Source organism: Zootermopsis nevadensis, unplaced genomic scaffold (assembly GCF_977971745.1).
Source record: "Zootermopsis nevadensis isolate Lab colony 2312 unplaced genomic scaffold, Znev_1.0 Znev_ptg000007l, whole genome shotgun sequence".
Taxonomy (NCBI): Eukaryota; Metazoa; Arthropoda; class Insecta; order Blattodea; family Termopsidae; genus Zootermopsis; species Zootermopsis nevadensis.
In genome coordinates this window covers 14889835-14916970 of record NW_028259139.1, presented here as the reverse complement: position 1 = coordinate 14916970, position 27136 = coordinate 14889835, and the positions used below count along the sequence as shown (strand labels likewise).

General features: G+C 42.0%; 1 protein-coding gene across 3 annotated transcripts in view; it reads right to left on the bottom strand.

Moving 5' to 3' along the window:
• LOC110828015 (rho guanine nucleotide exchange factor 10) overlaps positions 1-27136 on the bottom strand; it is a 106626-nt gene that overhangs the window by 40546 nt on the left and 38944 nt on the right. The window contains exon 1 of one of the 3 annotated variants that reach the window (XM_022060275.2): positions 20847-21479. The exons of the other annotated variants lie outside the window; for them this stretch is intronic. Within the exon in view, the coding sequence (XP_021915967.2) occupies positions 20847-20883 (37 nt within the window). The 5' untranslated portion in view covers positions 20884-21479. Of the gene's footprint in view, positions 1-20846; positions 21480-27136 lie in introns of those variants that run through there. 3 annotated transcript variants of the gene reach the window in all.

Below are 27136 nucleotides of genomic sequence, written 5' to 3'. Positions count from 1 at the left end.
GGAGATGGTTGTCACACAGTGGTTCCAATCCCAGGCGGCAGACTTCTACGACACAGGTATTAAAAGTTGGTCCCACGGTATGACAAATGTCTCAATTCCGGTGGCGAATATGTTGAAAAATAGCTGGGCACTTGCTGTATCTGTTGCAATAAATATTTCCATGAAATTGTGTTTTGTTTCTGTAAACGGCCCCAGGGAAACTTACTTTTGGGACGCGCCTCGTATATCATGCCTACTGTCAGCACTCAAAGAAAAACTGTTTTTTCTATATTTTGATTCAAGTTATGTCATAGACATCATTTCTCACAACCTCATCATCCGTAACCTTTGTAATTTTCGACTTTGTTTCTGTTACGTTGACTTGTTCCATCGCTATCTAGTTAACAGACAGTCCTTCGTTCGTATTTCTGGAACCCTTCCGCTCTCTTATCTTGTCAAGTCTGGATTGAATCCGGATTCCATCTCAGGCCCCTTACTTTTTAAAAATGTTTATTAATTACATAAGTTATTCCATTTGAATTCCAAATACCATTCGTTAGACGAAGATTTAAAGACACAAAGTAATATTAGAAATGTGGATAACTCAAATTTTTGCAGCACAATATTAATTTATTGCAAAATTGGTGAACAGAATGAAAGTTACTTTGGACAAAACTATGACTACATCTTTCACTCCTAAAAAAACAGTATTTTAATTATAGATTGTCTGTCATGTTCCCAGCATATCAGGAATCTCGGTGAAAGCTTTATTCTCAGTAGCATATTGACTGTATATTTTCAAAAGGTTTAAAAATAAGTACTGGGTTTGATTCAGTGCAATACATCTTCCTTCTCTACTCCTGATAACCTTTTGGTTTCATGTGGCACCCTCATCTTGTCCAAACTCATAGTCTGCATGTCATCTGGAGCTCCATTACGTCTACTGACTCATTTCAAATTTCAAAGATCTCAAAGCAAATTTGTTGTTTCATATTACACCAGATTTTCGAATGGTGTACGTAACTAAGTGCTTATTATATAAAATGATTTACTTAGATTAAATTTATCAACAATCTAATTGCGAAAAAGGCACACCGATGCTCTGTTTTGTTACTAACGTTTTTAGAAGCAAAATTTATTGCTATTTCATTTTGGATTCAGTTTGTCTGCGCATACCCAACAGATCACAAGACTACTCTACTTCTACTGTGATTTGTAATTTCAAGGTCACCCACTCAGCCATATGTTTCTGTTGCCAATGTAGTTTGTAGAAGCACTGACGTAGTTTAACAAAGATTGTATTTCGCTTACAAATATAAGTGGGCCTTTCTAATTAATTTGTTCTTCTTTCTCCTATGAATATTTATATATTTGTTCAATTTTATTGCATTTTATTTCGTCCTTTATTTTAGTGCGTGCCTGTAATTGACTATTCGGCTGATGCCAAGCACGCTACTAAATGACACACGAGACTGTCTGCTGGGGGAGGGGGGGGGGGGTCACATATTAAAACATGTTCCATTTGAACTTCAAACTGACAATCAGTGCACCAACTACAAAGTTCTGGAACAAAGTGGGTAGAGTTTCAATATTCTGATCGCAACAACAAACAACCTTGACGGCATGCTTAGTCGGATGACATCCGTTTCCGGAAAAGGAAGCCAAGGCCGTGCGCCGATCTACCCGTCATACGACATCAGCAGATTTCTACGGGGCTTTCAGACGAAGAACAATAATAACCCCAATGACGAATTCGAACGTCCTCCGAGGGTTCGCGTCAGTTTTACAAACTTCCCGTGGGCTATATGTTCATCGGGAGATTTCCACGCACGTAAATCAATGGCGGCCTCTCTTGAGAAGCTGATTGTCACAGAGCTGGGAAAAAATCTCCCACGCAGCCCGAAATCGCATTGTCGTATTTATAAAAGTCGACCTAAGAATGTTTTACATTTCCTACTTCACACTGATAACATAAGGTTCACGTAAATGGTATTTAATTTAAATTTACAATTTGGCATATATTACAATTACAGCCAACAGAGTGAGCAGTGGAGCATTCCGGAAGTAGCCTTATAGAACTTCGAGTCTTTTAATATCTGAAATGTACTCCCTAAAATTAAAATATCTCGCCCAAATTCAGACAGAACTAAATACATGGGCTTAATACGGGATATGCATCAGCAGTAACGGCGGAACATAATTATTATATAAGTAGCACATCATTTGAAAATGTTTCAAAATTTAAGTATCTGGGAACAACAATAACAAATAGAAATTAGATCCATGATGAAATTAAGAGCAGAGTGCATTCGGGAAACGCTTGTTTTAACTCAATTCAAAAACTGTTATCATCTCGTTTGCCATCAAAAACACTAAAAAGATCAGGACGTGTGAAACAATGATTGTGCCTGTTGTCTTGTATGGTTGCGAAACGTGGTCTCTTACCTCGAAGGAAGTGTTTGAAAACGGTGCTTAGGAGGATATTTGGACCCAGGAGGGATGAAATAAGTCGGGGAATTTAGAATATTTCCTAACGAGGAGCTGCGTGAATTGTACGGGTCACCCAGCACAGAGAATATAGCGAAATGTAGAAGGCTCCGATGGGCTGGACATATAGAACGCATCGGGGGATGCAAGGGGCGCATACAGAATTGTCGTTCGGAATCCTGGAAAACGACTATCGGACACACCAAGAAGGAGATGGGAGGGTAACATCAAGATGGATCTTAGGGAGGTGGGCCGTGAGGATGGCAAATGGATGGAATTGGCTCAGGATCGTGGCCGGTGGCAGGCTTTGGTGTTGTCGGTGTTGGACCTGCTGGTTCTGCTACCAGGGTTAGTTTATTCGTCCACTATAGAATTTTCGTTTCTCGATGGACAGATGATACGGACTCCCATGCATGTCCAAGATTTTTTATAATTGTACACTTACCACAACGATTCAAATGTTTCTTCAAGGGACCTATGCGAAGTTACAATAAATTCTCTATAAAAATGACACATAATTCTACACTTTCTGTAATGTCCAAGGCGAGAAAGTTGCATCGGTGCTGGATTAAACAACAAATAATGAAGATGTGTGGAGTGAGCTCCACTCATTCTTAACCTAGGCGCTAGATGAGTTCTTATGTACAGTTTACTAAACGATAGTTTATTATTTCAGCAGCTCGAATGAGAGGATCATAGTGAATAATGAACTAGAAATATTACCTATTTTAAGGTACAAGGAGAGTCAGAGAAAACCCCAGTCAGGATAGCCGGTCTCCGAGCCGAGATTTAAACCCGGAACCTCCCGAATACAAGGCGGGAGTGTCAATCATTTCACCACGACATTCGTCGACACTAGATAAAGGCGAATATTAAACAAACGATTCTATAACAAACATCCCCTAATTAAATCCCCGTGATCTTCATGGATGTGGTATTGACTACAGAACGTACTTTATGAATTTCTAGTTCAGGTCCGATCTGCAGACCGCGGGAGGTCTGTTTACTGCAAACGCTGGCAAAGGCAGCAGAAACGCCAGCCAGGAGTCTCACTGAACTGTAAAGCAACCACAGTAGACGGTGTTTAAGAGCGATCTTGAAACAGCAAACGCTGCGTCTTCAACCCATTTCTACAATGGACGTCTTCGTTCCAGTTCTGTTTCGCTACGATTCACGTGTTCCCAATGACAGGATAATACACTCCACACAGCAACCAAATATCAAACGAAGGTATAAAATGCTTGCGGAGGTTGTCCCAGAGACCATTTGAAGGGAAAATGTACCAGTAGTGGAGGTCCGTATGCCTGGCAACCCTGTCTGCCATACTTGACACTTCGTATTTCAACTTTTGATCACACGTGAAGGACTTCATCTGTATAAATAATTAAACACGCCTATAAGACTCATCACGGACGGTGCTGCCCTCCGACGAGCAAGTAGGAAAGCACGTCCAGTTTTGCAAACAGCTCGCTTGTGCATAGCGAACCCAGGAGGTAATTTAGAACTAGCCACTTAAATAATGCGTACAAAACGATCCTAGGTACTTACATTTTTTTCCCCAATTAAAATAACTCCCTATCCATCCATCATAACTACGTAACGGTTCGGCATCTATGAAATTTGGTAAACTTTTACCAGACTGCTACAACACAGAACTACCTCCAACCCACTCTTTGGCCGACGTTTCGTGGGATGCCCAGTTTATTACACAGCGTCCCAAAAACGATGTCTGGCCGCTTGTCAGTCAGTTGCCCACAGCTGTCAACAGTTTACACGAAGCTATCGGCGGCCATTTTAACACTTACACTAAATTCACTCTTTCACTTCGGGCCAATTCTTACGTAGGTAATGGCGAAGTTCATTAAAACGTCTCTTAATTTGAAGAGTCATTTAACTTCCAAAGAAGTGATAAAATTTTACATCACCATGTAAGAGACTGATTCGCTTGCATCAATTTAAAAGCAAATTTACTTAAGACCCTAAATTAACTTTCGACATACTGTGAGTGAACTTTTTCAGGCAGCGACGTAATACAACCGCTAATGTCATTGAAGAACCAACAAAATATTGTGGAACAGTGGCGTAAGTTACATAATGTCGACAATTGCTACGAAATTCGTGTCATCGAACGCGTTGTCTTGCGGTAGGGGCTGACTGAGCTTTAATATCACTTAGACGAGTTTCACGCGCCACAGATCCATAAGTCAGCCAAAGTGGGCGCGCTACGTACTCGTGATATCAAATCATACAAAATGTTAGTGAGTAAAAACATAAATAAAAGAAGTAATTTTGGAAACCAAGGCACTGATGGGAGGTTATAAAAATCTTAAATGAAAGCAACAGCGTGTGAGGGCGTGCGTGAGCAACTTCAGTTTAATCGTAAGTTGAATACTCGACTATGTTCAAAGCTCGAAAAACGTGGACTTTGCGCTCTGAGGCCACTGAAGGGTGAAAACAAACCTCATGTAACATGGGAAAGAGGTCAAGACGTATGAATCACGTGAAAGCGTTCTGACAAAAGGTTCCGTCGTCCCCACCACATCCTCTTCCACAAATGCACTCATTCATTTAATTATTCATTCGTATATACATATATACACGCATGCACACCAAGAATTATACTTGGGTTAAGTCACAGGAAAGTAATGAATGGAAAACATCGACTGCAAATCCCAGCTAATTTCCCACAACTGGTAATAACATCACGATGGGTGCTCCACCTGTGAGACGGGAAGGCGATACTCCGCCATGACGTCATTACCCATGATCCACAACGAAGACCGTGATTTCGTCATCGTCCAACACGAAGCAATCGGCTGCCGCACGCACATAAAACCGGCTGGGCGGATTTACATTAAATTTGGTATAGATGTTACGCCGTTGGGGGGCTATTCCAAAGTCGTACTTTCTAATTCCCTGCAACAACGTGTGACGGATGCTCAAACCTGTGAAGTGCAAGGCCGGTCATCGGCAATGCCTCGTATCACCGCTGCAGTTATTTAAACACAATGTCACAAGAAGTAAAAATAATGCGTTTTCTGTTCTCTTTTCCCTGCCAAGTACGAGTATTGTTTCAGTATCACGATTTTCAAAAATCAAACCCTGGTGATCGCGCCGTACTATGTCCGTCTCTCCATAACTTGTTAATGTTTAAGTGTTTTATATGTGCCCTGGCCCTCTTTTCCGGCGTTTATTTGGTGACATTGGAACGACTGAAAAAGATCACAACAGAGGAGCCACTGCTAATCGCACAAATTTAAGGTGGTTCCAGGACTTAAGAACACAGGAACAAGTAATGTACCTGTGGGCTAATTGAGCCCACCTACGAGTAAAATTAACCTCACATTCTTGCCAGTGCAGCATCTCAGTTTCCACAGATCATGAGTCTACTTTTTTGTCTTGTGTAAGAAAAAAAAGTAAAGCTGTCCCGCTATACGCCACGTAGGCGCTTGGGGGGGGGGGGGTAACACTGACTGTGCTACCCTGGCTCCAGTCATGCCTTGGAGACTTTGGAAAACAGAGCTTAACTTCATTCTGCGGGAACTACGGTCGACCACTCCCTCCATTATCGGTGCTGCGGTATCAACCAAGGAAGATAAAAAAAAGCGTGTGGTCCATAACAAAGATCACTGTCTCCCCACACAACGCGGTCTCTCTCTGTGCTATTCTGTAACTTCCTTCGCTGGAAGTAAAATCTACTGACACTGGATTTCGCTGGGGTACGAGAAAATAAATAAAACACATATTAAAACCAGGTGACGTAATTTCTTAACACTTGTCTTTGTTTGGGATGCAATATCGTGTGTTGCAAAGACGCAGGCACATCCGGGGGAAGCGGTTGATTAAATGCTTCCCCATGGCCCCAAAAATTATCGGTAAGACAATTTCATTTTGAACTTTCATATTTAATTTATTTTCGACCTTCTTTTGTAACAATTCCTTCGTGTTCGGCGTCTGCTTTCAACTTCTTCTTTCGTCAGGAGAGAATGAATGGCTTCTGGGTTCCAGAGCGGCGTACTGTAGTCACGTGACGTCTTGCGAGCTGAGCTTCCCTCGGCACGGTCAGGTAAAAAGATTCGGAACGGCCTGGTGGTGTAGTAGCCGTCTCACAAACACTGTCATGGATGAAGTGTTTCGTTTCTTGATCCTTGCTATGAACATCTCTGTTATATCTTGCTTGCCAAGCATCATCCTCCATTATTACCGAAAAGCTTGAAGTTAAATCTTGGTAAACGCGTAGTGCGGGTAACAGAACAAATTATGCTTTTTTTTTTAGAATGCGTGGTGATGAACGCACTTTGCCGCCGCTCGTTAGGGGCCGACACCCGGCAAAGACGTCTGCGATTACTTTAGCCTGGCACAATGTTCAGAAACGCACAGCTTTTACGCAACTGGTGTGATCTTCACTCGAGTGTCAACGGGGGGTGTGAGGTGTAATTGGAAACGCTGTTACACGGGAGTGGACCAACTTCTGAATTCATTTCTATGCATTAGGGGGATAAGTAACCGATGGGGTTGCGTTTTTAAACGTGACACCATGTAGTTCTACCCCCCCCCCCCCCCCCAACTTGGCTTCGATTCAGAACGTATTAATTACATACTAAATAAATAAAATCCTCAAACCCGATACCGAGTGGGCTATTAGCTTTTCTATGGCAAAATGTCTTTATTTACAAATGATCCAGTTACACATTTCAACTGTCATGTGTGTGAGACATACGAGATGGTAAAAAATAAGAGTGGGAGAGACTGCATAGAACGCCGTCATGTGTGTGACTCATTACCTCATCCTACTAAGTGTCATTCATCCTCCGGAAAACAAGACTGAGCATTAAACAAAGACTGCTGTTAACGATGTGGGTCTGAAGCGGATGTGTGGGTTCCTCATTTAATGGCCTTGAACTCAGAATGTAAATGGGGGAAAATTCGTTAATATGCCATTTGCAGGGTGTAAGGAAGTTCTGGGTTACATCCGACATGAAGAGCAGACAGTGTTGCCTTATGGGCTGTTATCTGTCAGTTTCGCCAACCACACGAACTCGAATTTTCCATTTAGGGGTCGTGAAACTAATTCACATTTTCGTCGTGCTGACGAATTTTAGGTCTGTGATATTTCAGGTTCTCAAGGCGGTGAATACGTAGATGTAGTTTACCGACGTTTCAGAGGTACGTACAGTCTTTCACCATCAAGGCGATGGGCTGCAGTAATCAGTTTGGACTTAGTGCAACGTAATGGCACGGAACTGAGTAAAATTAAATTTACCTCGGGCAAATGTCAATCTTTACTGGAGATTATCACTATCGAATTCGATGTAACTGATCGATGGCTTATCAAATATTGTGCATGACAAGTTAAATCTAAGAAGGTTCTCACAAAGACAATAAGCTGCTAAATTTAAGACCCGTACATCGGACACGAGGAAAAGAATTATCCAGTCAATAGACGATGGACTGGGAAATCGCCAAATAGGTACTGCGTCTACGTACGATGCCCATGACAGTAAACTAACCCTTGACTTAAAAGTTTCCGCCATTTGTATCAATAACTGGTTTAAATAATTATTCAGTGTGTTGTGATAGTATTGAAATAGACCACGATACTTATCACGAGCAGAAACCTAACATGTGTGAAAAGGAGTTTAATCATCGAGTTTACATCGATCGTGATCTTGTATTTAGTGCAGTGATAACGGATTAAGAAATTTCCCAGTGCATTTTTTTTTCAATCCACGAAAGAATTTGGTGAAGACGAAAATACGAATGAGCCCGAAGGTATTGAAGTCAGCAAACGGAAAATTCTCTAAGAACAGCGTTGAAAAAAGTAGAGCAAATAAACGGAAAGATTATGTGCTAATAATTCAAAGCAAGTTAAAACACGCGACGAATTAAAACTGCAATTGTAATATTACATTATGTACTAAAGTATAAAATAATTTTGAATACGTAAACTCTGGGATGTACAGGGCGTGTAGCATCTGTGGGAGATACAAATGCGTACAAAATCTTGGTTAAAATGTGTGAAAGAAGAAACCACTTACAAATCCCGGGGCGTAGATAAAAGAAATATATTAAATGTGGGATTTGAGGTTCTCAGGGGAACAATGATGGCTGTCCTTAGGGCCGCGTCCGGATTATGGAGGTAGCAAGGACCTCTGAAAAGTAGGTAATCTTCTACCAGGTGCTTCAACACAGAAGATGGCCATCTTAGGTCAAAATCAGTCTCAGGGATGGAGGGCGAAAATTGTTTTCATTTCGCCCAGGAAAGGGACCGGCTCTTGTGAACACAGTAATGAACCTTCACATTCTGAAAGGCGGAAAGTCTCCTGACTAGCTGAGCGTGCTGTCAGGTTGTCAACAAAAGACTGCTCCATCAAATGAGTGAGTAACACAAATTAATTGGCGCGCATGTCAAAGAGAGAAAGCAGCTATCTGACGATCTTCATCAACCTCAAAGTCAACGACACTGAAGAAAACATAATTCAGAGCACGTCGAGAGCCCACATAGTCCGTGAATTACAGGCAGTCTGGCTGGAACAATTGACTGACCTTGCATCAGCTCCACCGCTCGTTCGGGCAGGATGGTTATGTAGTGAATTTTAAATACGTAAATAACGTTAGTGACACTAACCCAAGCATATCACCTACACACGATCTATTTTAGTGAAGAAATCCACCGGTAAGTCTGTGTATGCATCAGCTGCAGGAAAGTGGCCAGCTGAATGGTGCTGATGGCCACGAGTGGATCCTCCAAGCCACTTTCCGCTCGTCTTAAGCCGTATCGACGGCGCGCGGCTGCCGCGCGAGGCAATGTTCGTTGCTTTGCCTCGCAAAGTAGATACGATGTTGCCACGCGCGGCAGAACGAACAATGCCGCGCTCGAACTTGGCTCGCGTCGAGCCAAATCGGAGCGGTTCTTTGTCCCGCGGCAAAGGGATTTCAGTGTGCTGTGCTCTCTTAGTTGAGACGGTCTTGTGCCGTTCCGTCGTAGCAAAATGGAGAATGAAAAGTGTGCAGCTCTCATACAGATTTATAAATCTAAAGAGGTGTTGTGGAATTCAAAAATTGTTAATTACCATAACAAAAGTAAACTCTTGGCTCGATCAATGAGGTTGTGTGTTCGAAATCCGATAATGACGTTCGAGTAAAATTTTTAACTGTATCCTCCACTAATTCAAATGTCATATCTCGCATAAGTCTATTTGCATATTGCATTCGCTGACGATACAATTCCTTAATCCACCAACGCACTTTTCGATTCGGTTTTTTATTTTCTTCCATAATGTTGAACATCAACATAAAGGCAGCCGTTGCACGTGCTGTATTCATCGTGATCTTGCGAGAACTGACGAACAGCGTCGATCAACAGCCGAACACGGCTGCCGCGCTCGAGGCTGGTAACCACGAACACGGTTTTAAACAATAAGCGAACGAACGAGTTTGCCGCGCACGAACAGCTGCGCGCGGCAGCCGCGCGCAGTCGATACACGGCTTTACACGACCAACCGCTAATCCGAACAGAAGCTAGATAGCATCTGTGTTTAACGCAGTGCCAAAAAAAATGAGAAACCAATTAACGAGCCAAAGAAAATACCGAAATTGTAGAACTTATCTCCAACAACGAGGTATGACACACAGCTGCGTCCTAATGACCAGCAAAATAACACGACCTTTGCCGCGGAGGACAGCGAAAGATCAACTACATTCTTGTAGGATTTGAGGTTTTTACGACGGTGAATCTGAAGATTTCTGTCTTCTGGGTTGTTGCGCCGTGTACTCTGGTCGATGTTAACCAACGTTTCAGAGGTCCATGCTGCCTCCATAATTATTATTTATATCCCTTAGTTTCGGTGACGTTCTTATTCTATCACAAGTCAGACCTTAGCAAGACGCATCGGACAATCGCAGGACTCTAACGTAACAAGTAAGGAAATGCATGCATGACGCATTTACTGATATTGCCTATACATTTTTAGTCAACGCCAACTTTCGATGTTCTGTTATAAATAGCTTAAAAGATGCGAGGCTGACGAGCAATGGCCTTCAACAGACATACATAATTTTACCTAAATCAGCCCAACGATTCGATAACTATGGGATGACAGCATAAAGTCTGTGTTGGATGATTATCCACAAAGCTGTAAGATTTGTGTAAAAAGGGTATTTGGGCATTGCGTTTATTTTTTCTCTAGAACCCATTATTGTTTGATTTTAAAAGGAAATGAAAATCGACGACAAATTTTTAGTTCGACTTCCCAATGTCAAATTGCATGAAATTTCGTGTTGTGGTTCTCAAGCTGTTTTTCGTGGGCAGCTAAAAGCAGGATTTTGGGGAATGTGCCACAAACTATGTACTCCTGGCTGGACTTTAACCTTGCGAGCACCTAACCATAGAAACAAAGAAAATCTGAAAATTGTTTTCGTCATATTTGTGCAAAATATTTTTTTTTAGAAATTACAATAACTGCTAACTACTACAAATTCTACATCTAAGAACACAAGTGCAACTAAAAATTGCTCATGTAACATTGCCAATATATGAAGGTCAGCACGCAGTTAAAGTGCGTGCCCAAAATCGTCAGATGGTAGCTTTTTCACTTGATGGGTGTTCTGGTTTGTCAACCCCTTGGCTGCCGTGCTGACGTCATCACACGTAATGCAGCGTCAACAGAGATCTGTCTCTGATTGATCGATCGATGTTCAAATATAGCAGGAAATTCTGCCCAATCCAAACAGATTTAGGTTCTGGTAATAATGAATTTGGGCAGGATATTATACGAACGTTGTTCAAAAAGTGAGGTTTGTTTACACACGCATGCGCGCGCGCACACCGGTAACTGATGAGTAGGTTTTTATTTATTTAGTGTTCTGTCTGGCGACAGGTCCATATGAACGGGATCCTTCCATCCTTTTCTCGGACTGGGACCTGTTCATATACGTTCTTGGCAGATGATCCAGAAGTGGTTTGCCATTGCCTTCTTCTGTGTGTGAATGGTATGCCACGGAGAAACCGGGGAAGCCCCCGGAGGAAAACTCCGTGTTGCCTAGACCACGGCCTTGCCCAACACAAGTTATAAATTCGGGCACCGCCGGGAATCGAACCCGAGACCCCAGTATTACAAGGCCAGCGTTCTAACCGCTAGACCACCGTGGCGGGAACTGATGAGTAGGTACGAATATTTATTTGAACAGCGAGAATAGCGCATGCGCACATCACATCTAAACCAACAAAGCAAGAAGACGTCTGAAAATTCGATATAAGCAACGAAGCCAACAATGGGTCCGACTGTATGGATGGTACGTGCTGAGGCGCCCTGCTCAAACACTCGTCTCGACAGACTTTCACCTGTTTGTGTATCTCAGGCAGGGGAGGGGGTATGAGAGCAGTGGTTTCTGAATTATGACACGTTACTGCGACAGTGATGACCTGCATAGAGTCGCCTGCTCTGCGAAGGTCGTTGGTTTCGCGCTGGCAACATGCCTCGACAGGGGCTGTGATTACGCAAGAAAATAAGTTGCTATGACGACATGAGCGCAACTCTGTGGCAACGCATGCCCTGTTACAGTGTCCTTGTGTTCCTTACTCTGCGAACATCACTGGGATCACAAAATCTGAATTTACGCCGAAATCTAGATTTATATATAAGGATTACAACGACAGGTTGTCCAAATCTGTTCAAAACTATACGCTGCATCAAACACAAAAGTTAAACATCGCTTAGCTTAGATGGTGGCAATTTTAAGAACGAGTAAATGCATAAATGTGTGTAAGAAGATCGTCCTGATGATGGAAGGAGCAAGGACCTCTCTGCCTCCATCATCAGGACGACTGATTAAGGCGGAAACAAAGACATCTGAATTGACGTTAAACTTCTACCAGACTACACGGTGATACAACCCGGAAGATAAACAAACAACTTCGGGTACTTCACTAAATTTTCCCTACAAACAGCTCTACCACTACGTTGTCATTAGCAGACACGCAGACATGCGTGTGGGGATTTAATAACGCCCGCTTGGAGCGTCTGGCAAAAGCTCTCAGTCTCCGGCACAATCCAAGAGAAGCTGACGGGCTGACGGACGGACGGTAGGCCAAGAAATGTAAGCCTTCAAAAAAACTCAGTTAACTGATACAGAAGGGAGCGTGTTGTTAAATGAACGAAGAAACTAACAAATTCCATGGCGAATGGTCGGCAGTCGACAGTTATACTGCTGATCGAGAAATCGTAGAAAGAAAATACGCCACTGAATCCCATCACGGAGCTATATGAACCCCGTCCACATTTCTCCAAAATTATTTTTTCCCCGCCAAGACCAACGAAGCAAACGCCGTGGTCGAGTTGTACTCGGGATGTCCTGGGTTCAAATCTCGGCTCGGAGCCCGGCAATCCTGAGTGGAGTTTTTCGTGGTTTACCTCAGTCCATCCAGGCAAATACCACGACCGCTTCCTTCCACATCCTTTCCAATTACTAATTCATTATCACCCTCTCATTCTGCGCTATACAGTCTGAGCTACTGAAAAAGCGTCGTTAAATAAACAGAGCAATGTCACTCGAAAGGATTTCCAATCAAAATGTATCTGTGTTCCCGACATGCAGTGCCTAGAGCATCCGTCTTGGTTTGAGGTTCGTCGCCCTAGTTGCACCGATGATCAGAAAATGGACATCTCCGTTACTGAAATTTCACTGTTCCTTCTCATTTCCCCTCTTTTCGCTGCTAATGCAGCCCTCACCACTATTTATTTTGAACTCTCAATGAATGTTTTCCCTCCATAATCGCAACTTCCGGTGAAGAACCGCGTCGAATGTTAAAAATTACCCAACGTTTCGGGAAACATTGCAGTTGGAGTTACATCATATACTTATCTTACTTGTTAAATGGAATGAACGGCTTAGCGTATTCACTCACACTGCAGGAAGGCGTCGGCAAACAAACAATGACGACAGACTCATTTCGGAATAGAAACATTTCTCTTACTTACATGACATCCGTGCTGGAGCCAATTACTCTTTCCCTAATAAAAGCCACGGGAAACAACCAGCAGACTTCACGATGGAACGTAATCTCTCTGGCTGGAATCACATGAGACTAAAGCACGTAGCTCGCCATTGGCACGGAGAACTCACTAGTGACGTCAACACACATGACCTCGCCTTTAAGCAAATACAAATACGGTTCTGTTCTTTAAGTAAATTTATTCCTACTGAAAGTAAACATAATAATTTAAATTAATATAGGGGAGAAAATAACTTAACACATAATACATCTTAATGCAGTGCAAAATAATTCGGATGTTAATAACAATTTTTACGTAAAATGAAGAAAGGACACCTTCGATAAAATACCAGAACAGAACCGAAGTTAATTTCGTAAAGTAATTGCAGAATCAACTCTTGTCACTGGGCTTTAATATAAATCTGCAAAGGGAGAATGTAATAACCAGAGAGAGAGACATCATTTCTAACTGCACACTGGTTACGTAGCGAATTCATAGGTGTGATGTGTGTCACATAAAACAAATTTTAAAAGGACAGTTGATGACACACACTTAGGTAGACTCTGTGCATGGAGCGTGTCGAAATAACAGGTAATTCCAATGAAGAGGAGAGGCCAAAGGCAAGCGAAAGACGGATTGTAACCACTTTTAGATGTCTTAATAACCACACGCACAGCCCTTGTTCACTCGCAAAGGTGTGGCATGAAAGAATCAAAATAAATTATATCCAGAGAGATATTAATTGACATGTGGTATATCCAACGACGCCATCTGTAGCTCAGACTACATGACGTCGAATGACCGGATGATTAATAAAATACCAACTGGAAAAGATGTAGAAGGAAGTGGTAGTGGCCTAATTTGGTGTACTATTTTGGATTTCCCCGAAGAAATGGAGGTGGCTTTCCATACAAAGCGGGAGTACCAACAGCTAAGAGGTCTTAAAACTGTCTTTTTTAGGCACAAGCTGTTTCTACGAAAACTTCCACAAGAGATGCAAAATGAATGTCTTTTGTACACGTACAACAGTACAAAGTTTCGGCGTCGAAGGTCAGGTAATTGCAAATAGTTCTTTATACAAAAGAACACAGAGCATACTTACGTAATAGGCGTGTTAGCATTAAGTACAAACATTCACGCTCATCAAATTAATACAAAATAAATAAATATAACTAATGTGAGAAAGAAAATGTATGTTCTGTAATTCCGGAACCCTCTTATTTCGGAAAATGGAGAAAAGCTCAAAATACAAGCTGAGGATAACTACTGAAGTGAGAATCAATTTTCCATTAATTAAGCACATTTATACACATAAACACGAGTTATTTAATATATAAATTTTAATGAATAAGCCAGGAAAATGTTCCAGAGTGAACACAGAAGAAGACATCCCTGTGACCCAAACGTTGAATCACACTTCTTTTCCAATTTGGTTAGACAGCAAATGAGGTAACACAGCTCCACCCAAAGTCCTTGTTCATAAACAAGCCGATAACGTTTTGTAATGACTGACGTAACAACAGACCAGGTGTCATAAAATTTACGTCTCTTAATCTACTGTATTTATTTCCAACTGGGAAATGAATGACTAACCAAAAATAAAATAATGTACAACGAATACATAAAAACTGCTGAAGAAAAGAGTACACCATTTAAAACGCAAACAGAAAATTACAAAATAAGTAAAACAATGCTGTCCTGCTACAGGCCATGTAGGCGCTTTGGGGGAGAGGCGTGTCGCTCCTACTCATTCTTGGCCTCGGCACTAGATGAGGGGTGAGGCTGGGTGGGCACCAGAGCCGGTCTGGACGCAGAGGCTAGAAGAAAAATCTTCTGCCCTGGCGGGGTTCGAACCCCGAACTTCGAGTTCACTGTCTGTACACTGGCACAAAACTAAAATTAACTGCACTACCACCCGATGCAACAGTCTTCCAAACTCCCCCGTCAAGGTCGCCCTTGTTACTAGGCCGCTGCTCACGCCAAATGCGCAACAGCTGTGCAGGTGTTCTAACGACTTGCGTGCTGCTGAAGCTATCCCCTCCCTTTCTCCCTTCCTCTGGCTACAACCCGCGCTAGCAATTTCGATTCTCAGACGTTCCTTTCTTTCCCTGGTCATTCTATCACTTCTTTCCCGCCAGCCGTGAGCCATGTACCTTCTTCCCGGATTTCAGATTCTCTTTGGTTTTTGAATTTAAATTTATGGCGAGGTAAGTCGACGTACACGACGTCCGGGGGTTACAAGGACATTTCATGATTGTCATTATTTATTTTGATCGTTGTTATATTTGCGTGGGTTAGTACACGTTCCCATTCTATTGTGATACCACAGGGTGTCCAAAAAATGTATACACGAAGGCATTTCTACAAAATAAACCACACATACGTCAGCACTGGTAGGTAGTGAATTAGCGAATCCAAAGCAGGTGTCAAAAATTACCACCGTGCATGTCTTCTGTAAAAAAAACACACACACAAGAGACTGGATTAAAATGTTAATATTGTTTATTATGCGTACAAATCTTCTTGGGACACTATGTATTTCTTTATTACGCTTGTATATTGTACACCATTTACCAATGTTAATACATGTCCCCGTTATATTATTCCATTTGATTGTCTTGTGATAGATAGTGTACAATACCCGAGCATGTCATTTGTTAACTGTCGTGCATTGCCTCTTGGTTACACCACTGACAACGTGCCTGTGGTTGTGCTGTAGACTTACATACACGTATTTATTTTGTTGACAAATATATGTTCCACCTCCCTGTCGTCATGTATCAACTGCTTTCTCACAAATCAGTCACATCATTCAGATTCTACTGACCAACTTCCTGCACGAACGCACATGCATACACACACAAAGAGATGTACGTACACACATATAAGCATGCATGCGTGCATTAGAACAGCTCATTTGCTTTGTTGTGGTGATGTTAAAAAAGCTTAAACTGAACGCGATTTTAGATATTCACGGGGATGTGTATGATGATGGCTGTTTTCTGGGTTCTTAGGCATGATGATGTAAGCAGCAAGGACCTCTGAAACGTCGGTAAACTTCTACCAGACTACACGACGTAACAACGCAGAAAGTCATCTTCTTAAAACTATTGCTGAAGTTATGGTTGCGATTCAAATTAAGCATTCTGTACCTCAAATTAGTATAAGGCATTACATTAACAGAATAAAGCAAGATTTCAACGCAGTTTAAACTCAATCACGACTTCCTTTATTAATTTTTTATTGCGATTTTCTACTAAACAACTGAAGCATTTTATTTTCGTGCAGAATGATCTGTGATAAGATATATATGAACAGAAACTACTGAAAACTTTTCGTCATGTGGTATTTTTGTAGTAAACGTTCATTCAAGCACGCAAAAATTCATCCACACATCTTTTTCCATGTTTATCAGAACACGCTATAAACTTCTTTTTCTTAATCTTCTCCTTCTTCCCCGCTCCCCCTCTTCTGAGAAATTTAGTGGTTCTGCCACTAGAGGTCTCTAAATCACAGCCGTGAAAATGAAAAGCGAAAGGAGACGAAGAATGTGCGAAACAGAGTGCACTGCTGACTCGGGTTTTTGATTGCAGAAAACGTTCATCAGATTGACATTTAACGGCGAACGAAAGTAGTTCACGGGGACGACTGTGCACAGACATTAACACGCGCCCGCGACGCAAACCTCGCAACTGATGCCTCCTGGCGCCGCCACAAACAACGAGCGCTGCGCTGAAGCAGATGCCTTCATAAAAAAAATGTAGCGAAATTAAAATTAAACTCCAGATCTGCTACTCTTCACGAGCTTTCAAACTTCACAATCCGTGTGCCAATGTTTATTGTAAGCTCCAGTTATAAAACAGTAACCACATGCCACATTAGCTCGACCTACATGTTTAATCACTATTTCAAACTACGAAAGCAAATTCACTGAAGCAAGAATCTGACAGTTCACACAGCAGCGGTCATCTATAATGGACAACCCTGCCCAATGCAGTGCGGTCGGAAAATACCAAAATCGCGGTTGGGTGATGATCACCCTTGTTACGTAGTCGGGAAGTCATGTGTTCGAATCTCGGTTGGATAACCGGGTATTCTGATGAGAATTATCGTACTACACTTGGCAAGCTACCTCCTACCTCCTTTTCCACATCACATACAATCCCACCCAATGCTACAAATCGTCTGCAAAAACGCCAACAACAAATACGAGATCCGCAAAGCGTAAGCTTCCGAGCTTCAAATAGAATCCGACTCCTAACGTCTGGAACTCATTAAGATGCAGTGTAAGTCAATCAAAATAAACTCAAGTAAACATTCGGGGTTTAAAAAATACATTCCTGGAAGTCTTGAACATGAGTGGCAAAATCCACACACAAAATTCATAAAAGCAATGAGGCGACGTCTTTCATGAAAAAGCTGCAATATTTGGCTCAGCTATTCCCCTGATTTCATAGAATGTGAACATCCATTACAAGTTCATAATGGCCTGTCCAATTGAGATTCCTTGAAAAAAATTAACATTTGATCTCCTCAGCAAAAACAATGAAAGTATATTAAAAGGTAGCAATTAAAACACACAGCCTAACGCAATAATCTTCCTGTTACGCTAAACTGTAAAATTAACGTTATGCAATATGTTGTCACATTTTAAATAGTTAAGAAAGAAAAGTTACAATTTCCCCAAACACACACAACGGTTGACCCAAAATGTCGATGACAGTGATTTCTCGAAATATATCATGACGTCAGGTAATCTGCAACATCAGGCTCCACAGCTTCCAAAAATTACAGCAAAAGATCACAGTCTCAAAACTTCAATTCCTGCAAAAAAAAAAAAATCCGGGCAGAACTCACAAAGCTCACTGTCCTAATTCATGTACTTCAGACATACAGATCTTGTGGTATCAATGTTACTCGTTCTATATGGGTGGCGGATAAGTTTATAACCGAACAGTAAAATGCAATTTAAATTTAAACAGGGCTCGTACGATCAAGGCCTACTCGAATCTTAACTCACATTCCTTGCAAATGCTAACATGTTAAAACACGAATTGTTGTTTTCTTGTTACTGTTACACTAATATTTATAATTACACACTTCGTTTCAACGCAGCAAATGTCCTGCGCCTTACCTATCGATATGATCTGTAACACGCCAAAGGTTAATATATTTGATAATCGACTTTTCAACGAGAAATCTTTCGTCGATTTATTCATCGATAATCACCATTTTGATACAGAAGGATTATTACGTACTGCGTACTAGAATGTATTAACTACCTTCATGTACGTGCTCTTTTGTTCCTGATCCATTGTTCTTTGTGCAGACTCTGTAAATGGCTGGCGTAACTGTTGAGTTACCACTTTCAAATACAGAATTGGACTGAACTGCATTACCTCGTGTGAACAAAATTACCGGTAAAACGTACACTTCCACCTTAAACTGGTCTGCCAAAGGGCCTAACCTCAAATTTTGCACCGTTGTGTTTATAATTTTCATACTTACATCTAATGCTCATTTTTTTATCGCTTTAAAACACAAAATTACGTGAAATTTTTCGCGCAGCCGCCATGTTCTTTTACATTGCAGAAAAGATTGCCTCACAGCTGCATATTTTCGGAAGACGCGTTACATACATCATTTCAGGAAAAGAATTCGTTCCAATCAGTCAGCGACGCCGGACGAACAGAGATTCCCAAAATTTCGCTACAAAGAACCTATTTTCAAAGACACAAATATTATTTTCCTTACAATGTAGAAACAATTAATTTGTCACAAATTGTTTCATATTATTATTATTATTTCATTTATTCGCCATTTTACAGGGTAGTTACTTATAAATCGATTGTTACTCGGCGCGTCAAAGAATATAGCCCACTTTCTTTATGCAACCCGAAGGTTCATCACCGTGTTCACAAAAACCCGCCACCTGACTCTATCCTGAGCCAGCTGCATCCAGTTCGCTCCATCGATTCCTATCTCCCTAATATCCATCTTAATGTTATCCTCTCACCTACGCCTTCCTAGATCTTCCCAGCGGTCTCCTCACTTCAGGCGTCCCAACCAACACGCCGTAAACAACCCATGCGTGCCGCATGTCCCGCCCACCTGATCCTCCAAGATTTAATCACCCAGATAATATCAGGTGAGGAGCACAGGCCGTGAAGCTCCTCATTATGCAATTTTCTCCATGATCCGTCTCCGTCCATCTTAGGTCCAAATATCCTACTCCTCAACACTCTGTTCTCAAAAAACCTCGATCTATGTTCCTCTCTTAAAGTGAGAGACCAAGTTTCGCACCCATACAATACGACTGGCAAAATTACAATTTCATATATTTTAATATTTAGATTTTTTGATATGAGACGGGAGGACAAAATATTTTGGAATGAAAAAAAAAGCAAGCATTTCCTGAATTTAATCTGCACTTGATTTCGTCATAAACGTCATTCAGACTTGTTAGTGTCGTCTCCAAGTACTTGAATTTTGTCCTACTTTCGAACAACTCATTAGCTATCCTTATATTCTGGTTGTTATGAATTCTGATGCCGATACTGTCTTTCTGCATTTATTTCTAGACCACCGATCAGTTTTTATACATTCAAAAAAATGACTGATTTAAATGTATAAGATACAATGGGGCTAACACTCGTTTGGACTGCTTTCAAAGATTCGGATTTTAAAGTTTAGGAAGTCACAGAATTTTTCAAACTATATTTTACTGAACTGTCTGTAACTGATTTGACAGGACCGTAATTAGTTTTATGCCATTCGTCAAAACATGAACCTGCTTTATTTGGTATTAATAGCTTACGTATTTACCAAGAGCATAATATGGGCACGAACTGCATATTCAGATGTGACTGACGTCTTAAAATTTCTAGAATGATAGAAAGACTTACGAAACTTCCTGTCGTCAATGAATCAACACTAACGTCAAGACCATTGCTGGTTTATCTATCAGCTTTAACATGCTCCAAAATGAAATCCTGGATGTACTGACTGTACTTCCTGAATTGAAACATATCCAATCCTGAGAACTACTGGTGTTTTTCCCATACATGACAACAAAATGTAGTGCCAGAAGAATGAACCATGCCAATGTTGATGAAAATAAAGTATTATTAATGGTAATATTTACAAAGCAGCTTAAGGGATAGAAAATTTTCCAGAAAGCACAAACAAAAATAAAAAATCACACTAATAATTTCTTTTAAAATAATACATATCACTAACACCTGCGTTACGCCACACCAAAGTTTTTTCTGCAGAAGAAAAACATTCTTTTCAACGTGGGAACGCCGACCCAGCATCGCTTTATGATTCATATTCTTCTAGTTTAAACTGGACTTCTTTCTCTACTCAGTGTAAACAAGTACTTACATTTAATTAGAACAACGCCACTCTGAAGTTCATCCATACTGTTTATCACCTCCACAAACACCAAAGTAGTAATAACAACAATAATAGTAAAGATAACAGTCTGGTACGAAGCGATACTCAGAGAGCAACATGGCCGACACTAATAGCACTCACGACTATTCACTCACTGGCTGTATGCTGTGAACCTGCGAGTCAGCCGGCCGAGCGTCAATCCACTCCCTCGGCTCAGCTCGGCCCACTACGCCGCGCCCCTGCCAATCCGCAACCCGCAGATCTGTAACCTGCCTTTGCATTACAGTCACGGCCCATATTTCAATAATTACCCTTCCTCGACGTCCTTTTAAAGAAATGAGAAATCTTTCACAAAAGAGCTGGCGGAGTCATCAAATAATCGTTCTGTTCATTAAACAAGTAGTGGAATTTGAGATTTTCAACGGGGTGAGTTCGAAGATGGCTGGCTGTCTTCTCGGTTGTAGCGCCGTGAAGTCTGGTAGAAGTTTACCGACGTTTCAGAGGTCCTCGCTGTCATCTTAAACCGGCTACTGATTGGATAATCGATGTTTCTTGGCGGCTTTCGGTCTTGAGACAGCAGAGCCGTTCCTATCCTCCGTCTATGGAATCATACACAATTCCGCCACCAGAGAAAGCTGCGTGCAGCGCCGCCAAGCGAGATGAATAAGCCATGACGTAGAACCCAAACAAACGGGTAATGACGTCACCAAGACAACACTGTCAGGTCAATGACTATGCAATCTTCAGTTGTGATGGAACAAAAACACAACGGAACTCGGACTTATGAAGCTAAGCCTTCATAATGTGATAAGGACTGATTATCCGAGGCACAGCTTAACGAAAACACCAAAACCCAACATTCGAAAACAAATTTTACAATGTAATGAAGTGGATAAGCTGTCTCCATGGTAAAGGTCTTATCGCCTTTTTATTATCGTGAATGTTCATAACTAATACAAATGAACCCTATCCTCAGACAGATTTATCTATTTTCATTCGCAAAACCTTCATATTATTCTGCGTCCAAGAGCTGAGGATCTGTATGTATAAATTTCAACACACGCTGCAACTGTAGGCCCTAACATCACACACTTCTTGGCTTAGTCACTGCAGAAGCACTTGGTGAAAAGTCGAAACAGTTCAACAGTTGCTTTATCTTTCTTGTGTTAATTCTACTGATAACCGAACACAATCTCTGTCCTTGTTAGGGCCAAGATGCCTGAATTCACAACTTCTTCGTTCTATTCCCGTTACGTCTCCATCTTCTTCTTGGTCGTCCAATGTCCCGTCTTCCAGCAGCCTGACATAAGTATGTCTGCGACGGCAGGCGTTCATGACTCGTCCTTTGTGCACGATCGTGGCATTTATTTTGGTAATCTCGTTTTCCCTCCACAATTCATTTTGTGTTCAGTTCTTTTCTTACATCTTCACTTCTCGTCGCATTTTATCTCTCAGTAAAACCGAGAAATCCCATTTCCGATTATTCTATTCTCCTTTTGTCTTCTCTTTATAACCACGTTTCGCTCGCACACTTCAGCGGAGGCTTCGAAATGACGTCATGCAATCGTGGTTTTATTTATTTCATGTTCCTCCCCAAGTATCTTTGAATGCATCCATTAAATTATTGTAGTCTAGGTCCACATTCATTTTGTATATTGATATATGACGTCCTAGGTACTCAACTGAACTTGTTTGTTTAATCACGATATCACCCATGACACAATTTTCGTTCTTCTCATACGCCTTCATTTTATTAGCAGATATTCTCATGTTATTTAATTATAATACGTACCGTATTTAGTTTTGTTACGTTTCCATTCAAATTGTCTTAGGTTTCAGCCGGGTCGTTCGCAAATAATACTGTGTTTATAAATTCATTATTTAGCAGGTATACGCTTTTGGGGGGAGTGTTCTTAGTTTCTGTCATATAATGATTTAATAGCATTCACCAGATATAATGGGAGACCAGATAAATAAAACTCGTATATTGTTTCGAAGAAGTAGATAAAAGATTCTAAATCTCAATGGCAGCATCCATGTCCACAGCGAATGTACCTACGCCTGTTATGCTAAGTAACTCAGACCGCCATATTATGTGGTTCCCCTGACAACAGGGCAAGGCGCCTCGGGTTGCATATGATAGGAGAAGGTTCACAGATATGTAGGACAGCTGAGAGAGAAATTATTAGGCAAAAAGCCATCAGCATGGGGCCTGGGCACATGGCCAAGAACACAACACAAAAGGACAAATAACATATTTCGAAACGTTACACAAGGCCTCTCGGACTTGGATACTCTGGAAGTGCCCAAATAATGGAAAATACACACGAGATCTGGAACTTCGACTGTTAGGAGTCTCTGTAGGCCATAATATTTGACAAAGCTGGCATGTACTGACGAGTCTACGCGGCGCCAACACCCAGAAGATCATCAACGCCAGCATTGAAGCCCCCAACGTTCGAAACCGTTGTTCAAGTGGGCAGAAAGACCAAAAACTAACAACTCACGTGTTGAAAATGTATTTTAAAGAAAATCGTGTCGGAGGGGATTCATCCGGCTTAAGATACGGACCAGAGGCGGGTTCTTGTACACTCTTTACGGTGGGGGAGTTGAGCTAATACCGGCTTCTCAAGGACTCTGCTCCATGGAGTCAGTTAAACGACTGATCTTTAGCTCTTCACAAAAGGTCTGGGGTCCAGCTATATCCCAAGCCATGGATCAACTACAGTAGGGGAGAAAAAATCCGTGTGCTGTGTAGCCTTTGTTTGGTCGACCGCCACATACATTTCCTACCTGCGCGCAGACCATAAAGGTTTCTGACCTAACTTCTTTGAATGAAGTAAGCTGAGGGCCAATGCATTTGCAACACATTCCAAAATAATTCCACCCACTTTGGACGGACAATTCAGATCGAGGCACGCAAGATTTCTACGGCCTACATGAATGAGACTATGGTCTTTCGACTACACTGCTTAGATCTGCAAGCGATTACGAATGCTTCAGAGATCGAGTGCATCCATCTACATGGTGTACAAGATGGAGACAGCAGGTCCCTCCAAAATATTGTTAATATGCTATCTTTGTCTTCTTATACCCCGAAGATGCGGAAAGTACGTTTACGACAACCGAAATGACTACATCTCAAAAGGCCACAACGAAACTTCTCACCACCGTTAAAACCATAAACTAAACATATATTAACATGGATTAAAAGTAAAAATGTAAAGCTGCCCCACTATACGCCATGTAGGCGCTTCGGGGAAGAGGAAATATAGGATTATATAGCGTCGAACAATTGGATGATAAATGACAAGCGAAATGCAAATCGGAAATGTTGAAGAGAACGTATCGAGGGCTCTGGCGAATAATTAAGCTCTGTGCCGTTCATATGAGGTGCTTCACGCGGTCCCGTTGTTTACATCAACAGGTAACGCACACGAACACTTTTTAACGCTCGCCTAGATGCGTTCAGGCCCCGGCGGATAACGTCACTGACACACCAGCAGCACCGCCACAGGCAGCGTTGCCATACTCCATTCGGCATCACAGTGTTGCCACGTCTTCCTGTTGTCAGCGATTTGTACTTGGTACTATGAAAATGCGGGAAGATGTCTGTCTGTCTATCTGTCTGTCTGTCTGTCTTCTGGGATGTTGCGCCGTGTAGTCTGGTAGAAGTTTACCGACGTTTAAGAGGTCCTCGCTGACTCACCGCCGTGAAAACCTCAAATCCTAAAATGTGGGAAGCATTCAATTGAAATAATACAAGGCTTTTGTCTCCTGTTACGCCTGTAAAAACATGTTATCAGAACGGGAACTGTCGGTTTCAGAACGTGGTGGATGAAGGCCAATCCGAAAATTCTCCAATGCCCATAAAAAAATGACTACGGTTCAACGTTACATTACACTACGCTTGAAATTGCTGGAAATTATTCGAAATAATTATCTTTCGGACTATTTTCTCCTTCTGTATGTTTTATGACACTACAAAACGCATGCACACTAGCAATAAAACATTATTCTGAAAGTTAGTTAACGCAGTAAACTATGGGGTTGCATGAGATGCCATTATGCTGTTCTGCTGCGTCAGACTCTTGGCGTTCATCTTGATCCGTCACAAAACCTGCATTTACATTCAACCTAGAACTAATTAACGGGATTGCGTGTAGTCTATAACGTAAGATATGCGCCTTCTGAAATCATATGTAGTAAGAACAAGCGTTTTTAAATAGCGCTGGCCTGGAACGACGCAAAACAAATGTGGCAAGATGCTGCTTCTCCACAGCTGCGTAGCTTCACGATTTTATAAAATCCGTCACTCGTCAATTTAAGAATCCGTCCTCACAACGGAACGGTGAACCGATCGGTTGAGGATGGAGGCAGTGAATGGGTTATGTTGAATTAATGCCCTGGGAGAGCCGACAAGGGCAGTCCAGCTTGGGAGTATGGCGAATTGCCAACTCTTGGAGCCGGGGTAGCGCAGTCATTATGGTGATTAACCGGGGTTCGATCCCCGACGGGGGCAGAGGGTTTTTCCTCTAGCCTCTGCATCCAGACCGGCTCCGGGGCCCATCCAGCCTCCTGTCCAACAGGTACCGGGGTCTTTTCCCGGGGGTTGAGCGCGGCCGGGGCGTGACGCTGTCCACTGAACTCCATCTAGTGCCGAGGTCAAGAATGAGTAGGAGCTAACAACCTCTCCTCCTAAACGCCAATATGGCGTGTAGCGAAACAGCTTTACTTTTTTACTCTTATTCAATTATTATCTCAAAGGATGCCATTCTTATAAATTTCAACGTTAATCAACTCCTTACTTATATAAAAATATTTGGGTTCATCAAAATATACTTTGAGCGAATGTTGTTATACGTTCCTCAAACAGCGGGAACAAATGGCAACGCACAATATCGGCCAATTTACGGACTTCTGGGGAGTTAACAGAGAAGGCCTTAAATTCTCGTTGAAATGGGGCAAACATGCGTCTTACGGAGTTTGTATTCAGTACGTTTTGAAACAAGGAGATTTCTTGAAGGTTCACTGGTTCTGAACTCGGATTTAAGATTACGCTATTAAGGCGGTCCAATAAAATATCAAGCGTAACCGCAACTAAATGTACAGTCCACAGACCAGGAGATTAGCCCTGCGGGGGGAAGTCGTTTCTGGGGCGGTGCAGGGGGAATGTTGACAATCAAGTGGACTAGAGGGCTGCTATTGGTGGGAAGTGTGATACGTCAGAGTTTTACGCTACTACACAGACTGAAAACATCAAGCAGTTAACAGTAGCGTGTGGTGAGTCCAACTCTAATTTGTTCTGTGGGTGTTGTGATAATATTCTAGATTAAATCACTGTGCCACTGTGAGGTAATCTTAAAGCTGTGCCCATTAGAACACATCGGCTTTCAATGTGCTGGACGAAAGTCTAACAGTCGCAAAGAAAACAGACAAATTACATGCTGGAACAAGAAACTAGATTATTTATAGTACCACCCACGAGTGTTTCGCAGAAAACCTCCGCTGGTCTGGCTTACACTTCATTCAGTGCAAGGAAAAAAGAAAGCTATGCACTTTTGGAGGTCGCAGCTATTAATAGACACCGGAGCCTGGGAGCGGACAATATGGACGGACCCTACTGCACGCAGAGTTCGAGAGTTCCAAACACAAACCAGCTGTGGAACGACTCAGCTGCACAGGGCTGGTCAAACTTCACAGTGTCACATGGGCCATATGCGTGACCTCATCCCTCGTTAATAAGGGCAGGGCGATCGGGGCCCCAGGACCGTACTTACGCTTCTCGGGGCCCGAGGCGCTAAGCTCTTGCGGGGCCCCTCTAAAGATACCAGAGTAAAAGAAAAAGCATATATAAATATAATCAGAAAAAAAAAACAATTCCTTTTACCGATTTGTTTAAACACAAACGTTGCGAAATATAAAGAACAATACAGAACAAAACTCTGTGTCGCAACAGCCCCTGAGCGTATGATGACCAGCCATACGGCTTTGGCGGGTCATCACGTGGTCACCGCATCGACTCCCATCGCCGTGTTTCTGGCTTTCGTGACCAGAGTCCGCTGCCCTTTTAAAAGTAGCTCCTCATTTCACATCCTCCTTTTGTTAAAAAATGCTGTCTTTATCGAGGCTGTGCAAATGGGGGGTGAGCTGAGTGCTGCACAGTGACTGTCTCACAGCATCACCACAACAAACAAACAAACAAACAAAGAACTAAACCTCTACAATTTACAGCCTGCACCCGCATTTTCTGTGGCCTGTAGCATCTTATACTTCTG